The 18,677-nt window shown below is 36.6% G+C and overlaps 1 protein-coding gene across 1 annotated transcript in view; it reads right to left on the bottom strand.

The window, feature by feature from the left end:
* fam169aa (family with sequence similarity 169 member Aa) overlaps window positions 1-16,375 on the bottom strand; it is a 33,882-nt gene extending 17,507 nt beyond the window's left edge. The window contains exons 1-11 of the mRNA XM_056458486.1: window positions 16,272-16,375; window positions 9,060-9,186; window positions 7,412-7,508; window positions 7,232-7,317; window positions 6,925-7,093; window positions 4,611-4,790; window positions 4,398-4,520; window positions 3,101-3,213; window positions 411-435; window positions 224-320; window positions 59-143 (exon numbers count right to left, since the gene is read on the bottom strand). Coding sequence (XP_056314461.1) covers window positions 59-143; window positions 224-320; window positions 411-435; window positions 3,101-3,213; window positions 4,398-4,520; window positions 4,611-4,790; window positions 6,925-7,093; window positions 7,232-7,317; window positions 7,412-7,508; window positions 9,060-9,185 — 1,101 coding nt within the window. The 5' untranslated portion in view covers window position 9,186; window positions 16,272-16,375. The remainder of the gene's footprint in view (window positions 1-58; window positions 144-223; window positions 321-410; window positions 436-3,100; window positions 3,214-4,397; window positions 4,521-4,610; window positions 4,791-6,924; window positions 7,094-7,231; window positions 7,318-7,411; window positions 7,509-9,059; window positions 9,187-16,271) is intronic.
* Window positions 16,376-18,677: the final 2,302 nt, after the last annotated feature.

The following is an 18,677-nucleotide window of genomic DNA, read 5'->3' as shown; positions in this document are numbered from 1 at the left end:
TATTGTTCAATTTGTTATGCAATCAAGCAACCACAAACATTTTTGGCTAGATACATACCCTAATCACAGTTTCTGAATCTTTTACAGGAAAAGTGTTATCAAGACTCCCCTCAGTTGCCACTCCTGCCTCAATGTCTTCCACCCTTTTAAAGACATAGCTGATTGTGTAAATAGTGTAGTACATAATACTGTAACATAGTAAAGTACTGACACATAATGTTACCTGATAATGTTCTCTGAAAGCCTCTCTTCTGAATTTTCTCTGATACCCCTACGTTTCAGATTGCTACTTGTACTACGTCTTGTGACAGGTATGTCATCTGTAACAGCGAAGAACATCAGTTATATTTGGCTGGAAAGATATTTTATTTTTCAGAGTAAATTAATGTTAAAACCAAAACCATACTTGCCTTTCATTATGTCTGTGATGGTCTCCTAAAGTGGTAAAGTTAATATAAAGATCAAGTTCAAAATAAGATTAAGTTTAAATTTAAATAAACAGTGTGTTAACTTAGATTTAAAAATTCAGTTATTTTCTTTGTGCATTGGCTGAAAAATCTTATATTTACATATACATTTAGTCATTTAGCAGACACTTATATCCAAAGCAACTTACAAATGAGGACAAGGAAGCAATTTACACAACTATAAGAGCAGCAGTGAACAAGTGCTATAGACAAGTTTCAGGTGTGTAAAGTCTAAGAAGCAAAGCATTAGTAATGTTTTTTTTTTTTTTTTTGAGAGTACAGTTAGTGGTATAGCCAGAGAGGCAATTAAGATTAGAAAGGAAAGTGGAGACTAAATAGTTGAGTTTTTAGTCGTTTCTTGAAGGCGACGTTCATTCATAGAATGCAAGTTTCTGGAGGGCACATAAATCTGCAGAAATGAGAGCAGATAAGAAGGAGCAAAGCCAGAGGTCGCTTTGTAAGTAAACATCAGAGCTTTGAATTTGATGCGAGCAGCAACTGGCAGCCAGTGCAAACGGGTGAGTAGCGGAGTGACATGTGCTCTTTTGGGTTCATCAAAGACCACTCGTGCTGTTGCGTTCTGAAGCAGCTGAAGAGGTTTGATAGAATTAGCTGGAAGCCCGGCTAGTAGAGAGTTGCAATAATCCAGTTTGGAGAGAACAAGAGCTTGAACAATAAGTTGAGCTGCATGTTCAGATATGAAGGGTCGGACCTTTCTGATGTTATAGAGTGCGAAGATCGAGCAGTTCTAGAAATGTGGTCAGAGAAGTTTAGTTGGTCATCAATCGTTACTCCAAGGCTTTTTACCATTTTGGATGCAGTAATGGTTGCCCCATCCATCTGGACTGAAAAGTTATGGTGTAGAGTTGGGTTGGCAAAAACTTCAAGCATTTCCGTTTTCGCGAGGTTAAGCTGAGGATGATGATCTTTCATCCATTGTGAAATGTCTGACAGCCAGGCTGAGATGCGAGCTGGAACCGAGGGATCATCAGGGTGAAAAGAGAGGTATAGCTGGGTATCATCAGCATAGCAGTGGTAGGAAAATCCATGTTTCTGGATGACTGGTCCTAAAGATGTCGTGTAGATGGAGAAGAGAAGTGGCCCAAGAACAGAGCCCTGAGGTACCCTAGTGTTTAGATGCTGTAGGTTGGACACCTCTCCCCTCCAAGACACCCTGAATGACCTGTCAGAGAGGTAAGAACTGAATCATTGAATAACAGTGCCTGCAACGCCCAGTGACTCAAGCGTAGATAGCAGGATCTGGTGGTTTACAGTGTCAAAAGCAGCTGATAAATCCAGCAACATGAGGACAGATGAGTCTGCTTTAGCCAGTCTGAGATCCTCCATGACCGAGAGCAGGGCAGTCTCAGTTGAGTGGCCTTTCTTAAAGCCAGATTGCTTGTTGTCCATGGGGTTGTTTTGAGTAAGAAAGTTCAAGACTTGATTGAACACTACTTTCTCCAAAATCTTGGCCATGAATGGAAGCAGGGATACCGGTCGGTAGTTTTCAAGTAGCGTTTGATCCAGGTTGGGTTTCTTTAGCAGTGGGGTTACCCTAGCCTGCTTAAATGAAGTAGGGAATAAACCAGAGTCAATAGATGTGTTAATTAAGTGAGTCTGTGTATGACTGCAGGAGAAATGGCTTGCAAGAGATGAGAGGGAATGGGATCAAGCGGACAGGTGGTTGCATGGCTAGATAGCACGAGATTGGACACCTCAAACTCAGAGAGCTAGGAAAAAGAGGTGAGTGTGTGGTGTTGGTGGTGTATCTTGCGTGTTTGTTGCAGGTGCCGCAAATTGAGCACTGATTTTTCCAGTTTTGGTGCAAAAGAATGTGGCAAAGTCATCAGTAGTGAGTGTGGAGGATGCGGGTGGAGGAGGAGGAGAGAGGAGGGAGGAAAATGTTTTAAAAAGTAAGCGAGGATTGGTGGCACTGTTACTTTGCAGAAGTAACCTCAGCCGAGAAAGAGGACAGAAGAGTTTGGTATGTTATGAGCTGTTCAGGATTTTTAGTTTTTCGCCAAATTCTCTCAGCAGCCCGAAGTTTTGAGCGATGCTCACGGAGAACATCAGAGAGCCAGGGTGCAGGAGGACTGGCACGGGCTGGCCTGGATGTAAGAGGACATAGTCTGTCTAGACATGATGCTAGTGTGGAGCAGAGTGTATCAGTGGCACTGTTCGTATCAAGTGCAGAGAGTTTGCAAGATGGAGGAAGAGAGTCTGAAACAATGGTGGATAGTCTATTGGGTGAGAGAGAGAGCGTAGGTTTCTGCGAAAGGCAACTAGAGTTGGAGTGTGTGGTGGCTCAGGAGAAATGTGGATTTTGAGAGACAGAAGGAAATTATCCGATGTTTGTAGTGGAGTTACTAGTGTTTGATCAGCGAAGTAATGTCAATATCAATACAAATTTCAGTACAAAAAAGAATATGCCAAACATCTATAACAAAGTGGCAATTTATTTTTATTTCTATCTCTAATTCATTTTTTCCTACTTCAATTTTGTGATATTTGGATTAAGTTAATCATTTAATCTACTGTATCACTGTAAATATGTTTTCTTATATTTTCTTTATACTAAATCAAATCATTGTTATTCAATTCAGAAAAAAACTGAATGTTGTTTCTTGTTTTACCTCAATTTCCATTGTGGATTCAGTGGTTTCCTGAATCTTTGTGATCTCAATTTCCATTGGAGCAGTGGCATCTTCTTCCTCAAAAATAAGTTTGCTCACAACGTGGTCCTTTTCTGTTTACAAGGTGTTACATTATTAGGGCTGTAAATTCATGACAGTTTAACTAGAACATCCTAATGGATAAGTTCATCCACCCAACTAATCATAAATGGTAATATCTGCTGAGAAATCTTCAGTGAGAAACTTTAAAGGGCACCTATTTTATCCCTTTTTAAGATTTAAGATAAGTCTTTTGTCTCCAGAATGTGTCTGTAAAGTTTCAGCTGAAAATATCCATAAGATTTTTTTATTTTACCTTTTTAAATCTGGGAAATTTGAACTGTTAAGTGATTGTAATCTTTTTGTTTTTGTTGCCTTGTAGTTTTTGTTGTCTTTAATGCAAATGAGCTGGTTGTTCCCGCCCACCATTCCCACGTGCATGTCAGAGCTATAGCCTTCAAGTAGATAAACAGCACAGTGATAGACAAAAACTAAGCAGAATGATCTCCCTTACTACAGTAAAAACTTTGATATATTTGTCGTAGAGTTAATTCAAGCCTTTCTGCAATGATGAGTCACACACAATGTTTTTATAAAGTTTTTTGTGCGCGCACACACGTTTAGCTTTGCACTGTTTTTGCACATTAAATGTGACAGAATACATATTAATATCCACTGCTGTATGGACATCCATTATGTTAATGTACAAAATAAATCTCATTTAACGTCCACACATATAAAAGACATGCAGCTGTGGTGATGAATTATGTAGCGATTTTACTGTATTTATTACAAACATTCACTGTTTTAGAAACGTTTTAAACTTGAAACACTCATTCTTGATCACATTTGATGATGACTGATGATCACAGAGAGCTGAACAGATCTTTTTATCCCAGTTGCTTTGTGCACATCCTAATTGTTAATATGATTCTACACGTTACTATGGAGACATGTTAATAAAAAGCTGTCAATCAATTCGGTGGGTGGGGAAACTGCACTCCTAAGTCACATTGTGGTCGGCCTCAATATGGGAAGGATTTAGGTCCAATTTTAACATCAGGAAATAAAAAAAGAGACTTATTGTGTTTCTATTTCTCAAGTATGACTGTGGACACATATATATACCTACACACAGTTCTGTCCAAACAGCTTCCAAAAGATGATTTTATCATAGGTGCCCTTTAAACATATCTATAAAAAAAGCCCTGATTAGGAAAAGTGACAATGCAGCTACAAATACAGATATTTTCCATACCTTTTTGATTCAACCCTTGTAGCCTCTTCGCTATTAGAGTTCTCTGGAAAAAGCTTCCTGTATATTCTACTTCCCACAGGAACTCTTTGTTTGCTGGATATATTCTCAAGTACTTTTCACAAACTGTATGTAGAGAAACAGTTGTTTACAAGAACATTATCTGTTAGAATGTGAGAAAATGTGACTGGCCAGAATGTAGGATTGTTTCCATACCTTTATACATAGCTTCAGAAAGAGGAAATTTCAACCCTGTGTCCTCATTTCTGAAGCTACAAACAAAATCTTCCAGTATCTTTACGCCATGATCCTTGCCTCGGTGACACTTCCTGACAAACACCGTATCCATGACAGGAAGCTGATAGCACTGGGTCACAAAGTTTCTGCACAAGCTACCTGTAAATGAAGAGTAATATGATGTATCTAATAATTAAGGTCTAAATGTAATGATACATGAGGTAATTTTTTGAGCAATGTTGCCTGGCAACTCTTGGTAATGTTTCTGTCAATGGGCAACCTGGTGGGACACAGGTCACCTATTTAGCACAACAAAAGGTCATTGTTACCATCTGCTCCCAGAAGCCTGCTCAGAGCCCCAATCGTAAAGTTTAATGTTCTTGAACAGCTCTCACTAGCTGAATGCAAGAGTGGATGTTTATTTATCATAGCAGAAGTGAAGCATAATAATAATAAAGCTAATATAATGAATGCATGAAAAGGAAGCACAAAACAAACACAGACAAACTTTACACCTACACAATAGTATACAAGGAAGCTAAATCACTTACAGCACCTTTAACCCGTTCACATGTACATTTTAAATACTTTTGTATAACTATGTGACTATACTGCATCAATTTTATCTCATAACACCACAGCCCCAGTTATTTATGCATACTGTATATTGTTTTTCTTCCCTTTCCTGCAAATATTAATAAATGTAGAAATTTTATTGTGAAATATATGATATTCTGATATATCTGATATTCCAATCATCATGTATATACATCATGTGTATTTCATTATTTAAACAGCTTAGTAATGATCATTGTTTGATATTTGATGGGTATTTCTATACTGTTGAAGAGATCCGAGCTGCTGGATTTGCTGGAACATGTTAGTTCATAATTTTCTCCCAAAATACATGAGAGTAAGCAGATGTTTAACTGTTAGAGAGTAAACAGTGACATAAACAGTGTGAATAAAGCACATCATCCAATTATATTTAAAAATAATTATTATTAGCCATATCCATAGACATCAGCTTGTATTTTGCAAACCATAAATGTTATGTTTTGCTAGTACATATGTGTATTTGAAAGTCTGAAACCTAAAATAAACGTTATGTGTTTTAGAGCACTGATAAACTGTGATTTATTACAAGCACCATGTGCCTCTTTCTATACCTCAGCTTAGGGGTGTTCGGTTCCGTTTATTTTTTATTTTTTATTTTTTGAGTTCTCAACTCCTAATTTTGGAAATAGACTCCAGAATAAACTCCAATTACATTCACTTAAAACAGAGCAAGAATTAAACATTAATCACGCTTTATACAATGCTGTTCGGCTGCAGTTAAAAGTAAAATAGTTATTAGCCTACAATTTTTTATAGCATATTTTAATTGTCTTATTTAGATTATTTAAAAAATTGCCTGCAATCTTGGAGACAGAAAGTTAAAACATAAATTTATTATCAAAATGTTTAATGAAAAGAAGTGTAGCAGTTTATAAACAAAGAAAAAAAACACCCAAATTCAGCATATAAACAGTGTTTTAAAAAAAACCATAAAATAGCCTAAATAACTTATTAATATAAATGTTTGATGCTTGAATACTGAGTAGGCCTACTGAGTAAACAAAATAATGTGGCATAGCAGACAGTCACACAAGGCACACACAAAATTGAAATTTAAAGTTGTTAATTTCTGTATTTTTTTAATGGCAACAGACGCTCATTCGTTAACTGGTCAATAACCTGTCCTGGAGTCGATTCCATACTACGTCCATTAAGAGTCAAGAAATCAACTCTTTTGGAGTCTACTCCTCATCCCTACCTCAGCTCAAACCATTGTGGGAAAGAATATTTGAATTTATCAGTAAATGACATGCAATCTTAATGTTTTAATCACAGAGGTATAATCGTACGCTCCAGGGACCAGTCTGGCTAATCACACGCGTGTTATCATATCTGTGAAAGGGTTAAATTCCACAGCTGTAGGAATTGTAAACATTAAATTACATAAAAACCCTATAAATAAAATCATTAAATATTAAGCTTTGAGTTCATCCTCCTTTTCCTTGCTCCACTTCCACTGAACAACTGCTACTGGTAGCTCCAAGCTGGTCACGAGATTTGCTGCTATCATTCTGATTGAAGGATCTTAAAATTTGCAGATGACTGATCTGAAGGACCAGAAACAGTTTTGTTGTGTATTTTCGGTAGAAAAGTAGCTAAGCAACATCACTCTACAATACCGCCAGGAAATATTGATCAAAAAGTATAGACAAGGCTTCATAAGAACTATCATTACCTTTTGGTTTGAATGAGTAAAAGCCAATGGCCACTCCATCCTTCCACAGTATTTTTGCAGATTCATGCTCGCCATGGCAGAGGAATAAAACCTCTTCACTGCTCTTCTCATTTCTCAGCACAATTCTGTTGAGGACATACAGGACTATCCTCTCCCCAAGAGTGCTGACCTGGCATAAACATGGCAGTAGTGCTGAAGTAGTTATGCACGCTATTTCAAATAATAAATACATTTGCAGTTAAACAAAATATTAATGATGGCAGTTTTAGGCCACTGAAGCATTACATAAAAGAGAGAAAACACTGACCTTGATCAAGCCTGTTCTGGAAGGATCTGCTGTTTTAAGTATGTCTTCAACTCCCCACCACTTACCCAGCAAATAAAGCCCTACAACTGTACAGTAGATAAAATTCAATATGTCATGTAAAATAGATAGCGGTAACATCACAATATATGCAAGTGATTCAGATTTTCATAGCCATATTACCTGTGATAGAGTCGTCAGGCGAGAACAATGCAAGGATCTTCTTTTTAGTATCTGTCCCATATAGAGGGACGAAACTCACATTGAGACCAATCTTTATCTGTTAATGAGGAAACATACTTGAAAAAGATAAAATGTTTCTTATAACTTTTAACAGGGTTTCTACAGGTTTCATCAAGTCAAATTTAAGACTTTTTAAGACCATTTTAAGACCATAATGAATGAAATTTCAGACTTACACAAGGCAAAATGCTAAATATTTTTAATGGCCAATTTAAAACCCTAAAAACATATGTTATTGTAAGGAAGATAATTAAACCATATTAATATATAAATAGAGTTTATATATTAATAAACATTTCTAAAAACTTTTATTGAAATATATTGTTAGCTTTTGGGTGGGTGTTGGGCTAATTGGGTATAGCTTTACATGGACATATCAAAATAAAGACCCATTTAAAATGATTTTAGACCTACAACACAATATTTTTGTTTGTGTAATAATGGATTTAAGAAATTTAGTTTTTGAATTTTAAGACTTTTTAAGACACCGCAGATACCCTGTTTTAACTACCAACTTTTTAAAAAAGAAAGATACATTTCTTGTTTTTGTCATGACAACTCTCAGAGAGATTTGGTACTATATCTATAACAAAGGAAAGTGGCCCATTGTATCCATGTTAATGTAAGAATAAAATCAGGTACTTTTATCTATTTGAATGGACTTTTGTTACTTTAGCCACAAAGCTGGACAGCATTAATTCTTTTTTTTATAATACATTTTTAGGGGTTTTAACCTTTATTTTGACAGAACATTAGACAGAATTGAAGGAGGAAAGTGTGGGGTATAGAGAGAGGGGAAGGATCGGCATAGGACCTAGAGGCGGGAATTGAACCCGGGTCGCCGCGAACACCGGAGCGCATGTGTCGGTGCACTTTCCACTACGCCATACATAAATGTCGTAAATTGTTTAGTTTTTTTTTTCTTTTGTGAGTGTCTTTATTTTATTTCATGCTGTCTCTGAAAGTTGTCATGACAGAAATACGTAATTATTTAGTACAGAGCAAGCACTGAGACACAAACAAAAGAATATTCACAAACATGGTGTCTGAGAATTTAACACATTGTTGCTGCAAACAAACAGATCTATACAACCCAGACTCATTCTGATTACATACCCCTATATACATTTCTGGAGAGAGAAAAATACGTCCCAGGAGCTACATTTTTTCAGTTTTTGTTTTCGCAAATCCACCAGAGTCTGTTGTCGACCGACTGAGCAACCGACTGATACCCCCACCCTCCCCCTTCCATAAACCCAACCAACAGTGTTTTAAAAAAGCACAGATTGACCTGTATATAGGGCTACGTATTCAGAATGAGCCTATGTTGGATCTATACATAGATAGAGCTGGGGTCGAGGAGGGTATCCAAAATGCACTGCAGACTGCCAGCGCAAACAACACTGAGCTATTTAAATGTGGAGTAGTATGCTTTTTAGAAAGACAGAATAAGAACTATTTGCCTGCATGCCCAATGGAGTATCATGACAGAGCTTTGTATTTAAAGGGAATAATATAAGCTAATGATGTACTAATGAATTACACAGACATTATAGAGACATTATACAGTAGATGACACTCATATTACCTGTTTGGAATTAGGCAGGGTGAGGTACTCAGTTTTTCTATATGAAAGCTGAGACATGTATTCCTCTGCTGCCTGCTCTAAGGACTCGTGATCCACATTTGTCAGAATATCTACAGGAAATGCCATCCTATGGAAGAAATGGTAGATGGTTTACAATAGTAATAATAGAACCATTTTTTTTAAAAGTAAGAAAAATCACTCACATAAAAGTCTCTGTCTCTGGCTACTTTTAATTACTTTATTTCAAGTTTTTTATATAGATATATATACACACAGAACAAGAACAAACATCAGCTCGTACTGTAGACATATAAAAGACAATATAAAAGAAAACAAAAAAGAAAAGAGACAACAAAAAAAGACACACATCAAAGTCACAAAACATATGATCAAAACTAGAGAGGGTATATAACTTAAACCTCAGAGGGGTCACTGGATTACTCTTGAGATATAGATTTGTCAAATAAATCAAGAAATTGACCCCAAGTAGCCAAAAATGTTTTTATGGAGCTATTCCTTAAAAATCTGAGTCTCTCTATCTGAATAACAGATATAATATCAGAAATCCAGGGGGGGATTTCTGATATCAGAAATATCAGGGGGGGGGGGGGTGATTAACAATTATTAATCTATGACTACTTTAACACAGCTTTTTGGTCTTACAAATGTAGTTTGCCACCAACATCGAAAGATCACCAATATCTACATTACTTTAACAGAAATCTGGTACAAAATATGGCTATGCGATATTTGTCACATGATTATACGGTAGTTTTGTTTGGACAATGTGCAACCTGACATTATCAAATATGTCACTCACTTTGGAAAAAACTAAAAAAAAACCTAAAAGCAAAACACACATGAAGAGTCCAAAAGTATTCAGAAAGACAGACTCAAACCTGTCAGAAAGACTCTATTATTGTATATGATATGATATGAAAGCAAAAAATCTATTAATAAACAAGTCATATTTATAAAACATGATGTAATTAAGTTAATCACACAACCAAGAGTGACGTTTTCCTGATTATCATGGGGAGCGTGTAATTGCAAATGAGATCCTGATTTTCTTTCATTCTTTTTCTTTTTGGCTTAGTCCCTTTATTCATCCAGGGTCGCCACAGCGGAATGAGCCACCAACTTATCCGGCATATGTTTTACGCAGCGGATGACCGTCCAGCTGCAACCCATCTCTGGGAAACATCCAAACAACCAACGACCTACTTGCTGTGAGGCAACAGCACTACCTACTGTGCCGCCGATCCTGATTTTATACAACAATTAATAAGTTGTTAATGTTCAAAAAAGCTGGTGCAGAACATTTCGTTGTTTCAGTGCAACACTACTGTGCTTCATTTCTGAATAAATCAGTGTTGGAGGAATTGAATGAGTCAATCATTCAAGGATACAGAATAATAAAGTTTTATTTCTTAATGAATAAACCAATTCAGTAAATTACTCATCATTTTGCCATGGCAGTTTTAATGTTATAATGATTTATCCATACTAAAGATTATCCTATTTAGAAAAACAATGTCTGGGGTAAACATAATTTGAGAATACTTAATAAACTAGACTCTTAATATTTACAAAAGTTATTAGATGTCTGTTTCATAAAATTACATGAATTAATACATTATAAAATCATGTTAAAACATGGAGTTTGCATGTTCTCCCTGTGTTCGCGTGGGTTTCCTCCGGGTGCTCCGGTTTCCTTCAGTCCAAAGACACGCGGTAATTGGGCAAGCTAAACTGGCCGTAGTGTATGTGTGTGAATGCAAGAGTGGATGGGTGTTTCCCAGTATTGGGTTGCGACTGGAAGGGCATTCGCTGCGTAAAACATATGCTGGATAAGTTGGTGGTTCATTCCGCTGTGGCGACTCCTGATTAATAAAGGGACTAAGCCGAAAAGAAAATGAATGAATAAATGTTAAAATGTAATTTTCACTTAGATACACATTAGAGCTGTTGCCTACACTGTAAATAGATTCTTGTTGCCTGCATTTTTTTTTTTTTGTTGTTGCTGATTTTCTAGTCATCTAAACTTATATCAATCAAACATTTGGGCTGCAAGTTTGTGCAGTTTACATTGTAGATCAGGGGTGAGAAATTCCTGGAGAGCCGCAGCCCTGCAGAGTTTAGTTCCAACTTTGTTTCTACACACTTTTATACATTCATTCATTTTCTTTTCGGTTTAGTCTCTTAATCTGGGGTCGCCACTGCAGAATAAACCGCCAACTTATCCAGCATATGTTTTACACAGCGGATGCCCTTTCAGCTGCAACCCATCACTGGGAAACACCCATACACTTTCATTCACACACATACACTACGGCCAATTTAGCTTACCCAATTCACCAATACCATGTCTTTGGACTGTGGGGGAAACCGGAGCACCCGGAGGAAACCCACATGGACACGGGGAGAACATGTAAACACACAGAAATGCCAACTGACCCAGCCGAGGCCCGAACCAGCAACCTTCTTGCTGTGACGCTACGACAGTGCTACCCACTCCGCCACCGCCCACCTTGTAGATCAACATGTTTCAATTATTTTACTTACAGTTCTGTTGTCATTCCATGCACTACAAAATACTTAAGATGTCTTTTTGCCACAATCTGTCAGGCATTGTGGGTGGCGCATGTAAACTGTAATGTCACATTATGCATTTTCTGCAAATGGTGTGTTCTGAGACAATGCTTATGATTTATGTTGAATAAAAAAAGGATATTTATTATTTAAGAGTGGTTGTGTGCACATACCGTCACCACACATTTGTTTAAAGGGCACCTATTTTTTTTCTTTTATAAGATTTAAAATCAGACTTTTGTGTTTTAAGGATGTGTCAGTAAAGTTTCCGCTTAAAACACCCATCAGATTATTTATTATAGTTTTCAGAGTATTGAACTTTCTGCTTTGAGCACATTGTAGCTGTTTTGTGTACCTGTGCATTCATTGCTAGTTCTCCCTGCCCACCGTTCCCACATGCGTGTCAGTGTGTGCCTCAACCTCTGCCTTGGCTGTGTCAGATAAAAAGCACAGTGACAGACATAAAGGGAAGCAGATCTCACATAACGTTTGTGAGAAATACTGCAGTAAAATCTTTCCCAATGATTATTATTTGATGTATTTGTTTTGAAGTTGCAACGATGAGTCACACATGGGGAAACCGCACCCCTACTTCACGTTGTGGCGGGCCTCAAAATGGGAGGAATTTGGGTCCTATTTTAACGCCAGGAAATAAAAAGAGACTTACTGTGTTTTTATCATCATAAAATGACTGTGGACACACTATTCTTACACACTGTTCTGTCCAAACAGCTTACAAAAGATGATTTTCATCATAGGTGCCCTTTAAAAAGTCAAATTTACACAAAAAGCCCCCTTTAAAAAATAATACATTTCATAGTTGACTTAGATTTATTGGAGAGTAACGAAGCAAATGTGTATCATGTCACTTCATAGTTCCTCATATTTTTTGATGTGTGTACCTTAACTGTGGTTGAGGAATGCGGTAAAAGCTGCTTGCGACATAAGCCTGAATTGCCCTTGAGTGATACAGCTGACAGCTGCTTCTGACAATAATTGCAGAGGCAAAAGAAAAATATATCAACTTAATGAGATATTCTGGCATGCCACACCTCCAACTCAACTACACCACATAGTAGTACCCATGTGTTTCATAACAAACAGCTTGGCACAAATATGGAGCTGGAGCTGGAGAAGTGGAAAAAAGCAATGTCTGCAACACATAAACAAACACATTTGTGCTATGGGCTCCTTTTCTGGTTTGGCACATTCATTTATTGCTTTAAAAACCACTGTGTATGTACGATCAAATTTGTAGAGTATGCAAAAAGACAGAGGATACTTAAAAACAATGAAAGTTCTCATAGGGCATGGGTCTGTATTCCTGGAGGGCCGCAGCTCTGCACAGTTTTGCTCCAACCCTAATTAAACACAGCTAAAGCAACTAATCAAGGTGATCAAGACTACTAGAGACCATTAAGCAGGTGTGAGTTGGAGGTGGTTGGAACTCCAGGAATTGAGTTTGAGACCATTGTCATAGGGAATGAGTCAATACATAATAAATTAAGCTTCACAAACTGAACGTTAGCCTTGCCTGAACTAGTCAATACTACAACATGTTGTTATTAAGCCAGATAATCATGTGTGTTTGCTCACATTTGTGCCTCTACAGTGAACATATTTTGATAGGAAAATCATTTAAAGGCTGTGAATGCGTCAATGGGCCTTCTGTCAGAGTTCATTACCAGTGAGGCAGAAAGAGCGAGCTTTGTTTGTGTCTGTGCATTTGGGTTTGCTGAACCAGACGAACACCTTCCTCATGCACACACCTTCAGGGCAACTAAATATGAATATCTGCTCTTTGCAGAAACACGCTCACCAAAACACTACCACTGCGAAAGCTGGTGGTCTGGAAGATAAAAACATCAAACATAGCAGTATCGCTAAATGCTACCACCACAACTTAGCTGGGTTATCATGATGTGCCAGATAACAACACTACTGACAATAAGACAAGTGACTATGTTGACATGGACATCAGTAATCGAATTGTTTGTTGTAATCTGAGTAAGACAATAGTATAATTAAGGTGTTTACATGAGTTGCTTTTTCAATGTTCCTGTCATGATCCCGTTTTTACATGCTATAGCACATAATTTCACATATATACCACATTTCCTGTGGAGTTTCATGTAATTTCGGGTGTTTCATTCTTAATTTGTTGCCTTTAACTGCAGTTTGACACTTTCAATTTCATTTAGGAACATTTCATGCATGCCCCCGTGACAAACAAGATATTGGATGCAAGAATGAACTACTGGAAGAGTGTAGTTATAATGGAATTGATATGGCTCGCCATATGGGAAAAAAACATCAGCATTTTGCGATGCAGGTGTCTGTGGTCCTTCACAGACTTGGTAGTTGCAGAGAATAATGTCAAACAGCCGTGTGTGTATGAAATATCCTGTCACAAAACATGGTGAAAATCCTACACGACAGTAATAGTTTGATTGTGGTGTTTACAAGCCTGTACTGCACTTCAATAATGCCACTAAAATCGGCATACTCCACATGTTTTAATCCGATTTCTGTTTAGTTCAATTATGACCTTAATCGGATTAAATTAATCAAAAATCGCTGTTTACATAGACTCTTAATCAGAGTATCGTCTTAATCGAATAAAAATCGGATTATTGGTGTCCATGTAAACGTACTCAATGTCAACTTCAGATAAACTCGCTAGATTCATGCATTCAATTCAAAGGTATCAGGGTTATCAGATTAAAAAGCTGCTCTCCAAGAGTGTCGCATTCATGTGTGCTCCAAAAAGGATAGCTAATGTTTTTTGTGAAATGCATTGTACAGAAAAAATTTAATATTGCCCATGGGAGATGCTTTGCACATGGCATTTGCATGTGAGTTTGTAGGTCAACATCAAAACAAGTTTAGATTATTAGCATATGTGCTGTTGTACTTTCTTTATAGTCTCTTCATTCTTTCATATGTTTTACGCAGAAAATGCCCTTCCAGCGGCAACTCAGTACCGGAAAACATCCATATACTCTCACATGCACACACACACTCATACACCATGGCCAATTTAGTTACTCAATTCACCTATACTGCATGTATTTGGACTGGTAGAAACCTGAGCACCCAGAGGAAACCCATGCTAACACAGGGAGAACATGCAAACTCCACACAGAAATGCCAACTGACCCAGCCGGGACTCGAACTAGCGACCATCTTCCTGTGAGGCAACAGTGCTAACCACTGAGCCACTATGAGTCTGAACCCGCTATGTCTTGAAATAAAAATGTGTATACATGTGGATGAACACGTTTAACATCACTAAAATTTGAGATAGATTTGGTAACATTTGATCTACAGTGTGCATTAAAATGTTCTTGAATAAACAAATGAATTAATGATATATTTTTTAAATGTAGTTTTCATTTATAGTTACACTTTGGAGTCTTTACCTACACTGTAAATAAACTCTTGCTATATATTTTTAGTTGAATCAAATTAACTTTTCCAGTCATCTCTACTTACATTTTATTTATTATTAAAATATGTTAAAGCAACATAAAATAATTTGTCAACTTCTTGTAATTTTTGTGTCAACAATACCACTGTAATATATCACCATATTCTATGATACTGTAGCCAATATGCATATGCCTATTTTAATGAAGCTTTTAATTTATTTAAATAAAGAAATCACAAACACTCAAACTTTTTGAAAGATTTCACACAGAGTTATGCTAGTTGCAATGCTAAAAAAAGTATTTAAAGTTTGTACACTCTCAGAAGTTAAATTACTGTCACTGGGACTGTATTCAAAAGCTACATTTTTGTACTTTTATAACACTTGAGTACTGCAACAGTGTGAGCTTTCGAACGTTTATTTCTGAGAATTTAAGTCAGTCGTCAGTACTTGGCTCCCCTGACAAAGGTTTGGTAACACGGTGTACTTAAAGCGCCCTAAAGCTCGTGGGTGTGTGTGTGTCCAACCTCGCTGCAGGAATCCCTGCTTTTAAAGTTCCACAAACCAACCAATAACCAATCCAACACTTTTGCACAAGTGACTTCATCTTAACCAGCAAAACGTGTCTGTAAAACATTTCAAAACCAAATACACCAACCACTGGAACCCTTTGTTATGTTTTTAAATTAGACGAAACGCGTTTTGCTCGGTTTGAGTCAGAATAGCTGTGCGCGCGCATGTTTGCAAACATAATCATTTATATTTTAACATCTGTGTTTGAGGATTTGTGTGGGCCTGTCGAGTGATTTAAAGCTACTGTTTAGCTGAAGTAGCAGGATTCAGTTGCAGTAGCCTAACACTGGAAAAACATGCAGCCCCGAAAAGATTGCAATTGCATAATACAGCGCACATGTGTCATTAATAATGAACAAATTGAATTAAACGTTCTAGTCGTGCTGTTACATGCTCTGCAGCTCTTAAGCAAAAGTGATTTTTTTTCAATAAATATGCAGGATTTATTCACTATGAACACTGCGCCCTGTGAACTCGAGCACGAGAAGCTTAGTAAACAAACTCTAATCCAGCGCGCTGAAGATGCGTATTTGGCACGCCGCGCCATTACATTGTTCTTTTGATTTGAAAACAAAATTAACCACCAGAATGTGTCATAGAAAGCAAGAACAACTTACCTGGCTTTTTAAAATTCCCGTCGTTTATGATATATATTTTTATTCTCGTAAATCTCCGTGCATGAATATTACAGTACGCGGCTGTTACATAGTTGTGTATGCACGCGCGTGCCCGAGCTCCCTCCCTCTGGTTCCCTCCACTTTGAGAAGCGCATGAGCAGCCTACGGGAGAGGAGCGCACAATCGTGTTATGCAATCACAGACTAAATCTGGAACGCGTTTTATATTCAAAAACAAGTACATTTGACACCACGTAAACGCATATGCATTATTAGTATATTTTAGAAGTGCACACTAAATCATAAAAGTAGGCCTTTCAGATAAAAATCGATATTGGACGGTCTTAAAATAATAACCCGGAAAAATTACTGATGCAGAAAATTATTCAGAGAAAGCAAGACTGAAAAATGACCACTGCCTACTGTCAACCCAGTTAAGGAAGACCCCAGAGGGTATGTCCAGCCCCCGTACACGTTTTTTCCACATGCCATTATTTTATTTGTTTTACTAATGAATATTAGCCTAAATAAATCAGTGGTATAATCTTTACAGAGCCCCTATAATATATAAGAAAAACGGTACAAAGAAAGTAAAAACCCTTGTCACTGGGGCAGTACCTTATTATGGACAGAATTGTACCTTAAGACAAAGAAACAAATTTATACCATTGCAGTTTGTACATTTAAGGACATGATTTGTACCATGGGAAGCTAAAATGTACCTTTTGTTTTTAAAACCTGGATACAACATTGTACCTTCATCAAAGGTACAAATCTGATCCATGAAGGTACCAGTGACAAGACACTTTGTACCTTACAGTGTCAAATGCGTTCCTGCCTTTTGCTATATCCAAAATGTGTCAATTTATTTTCAGTAAATATAAAACATCAAATACAATTTAAACAATGTTTTTAAAAAAGTTTATTTTCGTGTAAATGCACCTTTTCAATTTACAATAAAGAATAACAAATACTTTAACAAATCAAAATATCTCTTTTTTGCTAAACACTTCACAACACTTCACAAAAATGTTACTAAAAATAAATTCTCCCAAACAAAAAAATCTCCAACACAATACCTTTGTAATCACTTAAAAGTTAATTTAATTGACTTAATTTTAAAATAGAAATAGAATTATGCAAAAGTATTGTAACAAGATATGCACAATGTTTGATAAGTTTTACAATGCTAAAATGTCTGCATGAACATTTTTTATAGGCAAGACTTTTGCCAGCTCGGATATCATAAATAAAAATGTATTTATCAGAAAATGTTTACCAACTATTTATTTAAAATTACCTTAAATGTTTAGTTTTTAATACCTATAGTTTTGTTTAACCAGTTGTTTTGTATTATAGAACTTAATAACTCATGTTTATGAGTTTCTTTAAACATATGCTTTTAAATTATTATTCATGTTTTAATATGGAAATTCATAAATCACTTTGCCTTTCCAGTAATATTTATTTTTTATAGATATTGTAATAAAGGGGTTGTCCAACACTTTTGTACCTTTTTTATGAGAACAATTGTGTACCTTCATTTCAATTGTACAAGAAAAAGTATAGATCACTATCATAAGAGGTCTTTTCTGTACCATATAAGGTACAACTTTTACAAAGGTACAAAACTGTTCCTCGAGGAACATTATTTGTACCACCGTGTATCTTTTTTCTGAGAGTGTGTAATATACAGACACATACATATATTATAGTTTATGTGGGTCTAAATTAAAATATATTTAGTTAATACAATTATTGTTTTTACTTATCATATACTCTATTCAGTCATTTGCACTTTGATTTGCATATAACAGTATATTTTATTATTATTCATTTCAGTTCACATGGAATTTGCGATAATCTGTTTGAACCATACAGTTTTTCTCAATTGCCAAAACACTAAACTCTATTGTCTGAAGCAAATGCTCAGTTGCCTGAACCCACTGATTGAATCAATCCCTCTTTTGGCACAACATAAGCACTTTTCACCTGTTTAGACATAACTTGCCAACACATTTTCATTGTGATGCACCAGTGCTGCATAATGGTGAGCACAGGTGACAGAAGTCAAACACAATTAAAGCACAGGTGTCACCACTTGAACTCAACAACTCAAAACTGATCACACTTGTGGTGAATGGTGAGAGGTAACATACAGTAAGCCTGTTCAGAGAGCACTGGTTTGTGAGGCTCTACAATGGATAGAGATCTGAGAGGAAGAGTTCGTGTGAGAGGAGATCAAGGTGGTCAGCGAAGACAAAGAACAGTAATATCTGATGAAAGCAGAGCTACTGTGATTGACCATGTTCTTGTCCAAGGTATGAAAATAAGGGAGGCTGGACAAAGGGTACAACCAAACATCATTCACTGTGTCCACCATCATATGGAGATTTAGAGAGGAGAA

The sequence above is a fragment of the Danio aesculapii genome, chromosome 5, assembly GCF_903798145.1.
Source record: "Danio aesculapii chromosome 5, fDanAes4.1, whole genome shotgun sequence".
NCBI lineage: Eukaryota > Metazoa > Chordata > Actinopteri > Cypriniformes > Danionidae > Danio > Danio aesculapii.
The sequence above is the reverse complement of the archived record's forward strand: the minus strand, read 5'-3'. Positions and strand labels throughout refer to the sequence as shown.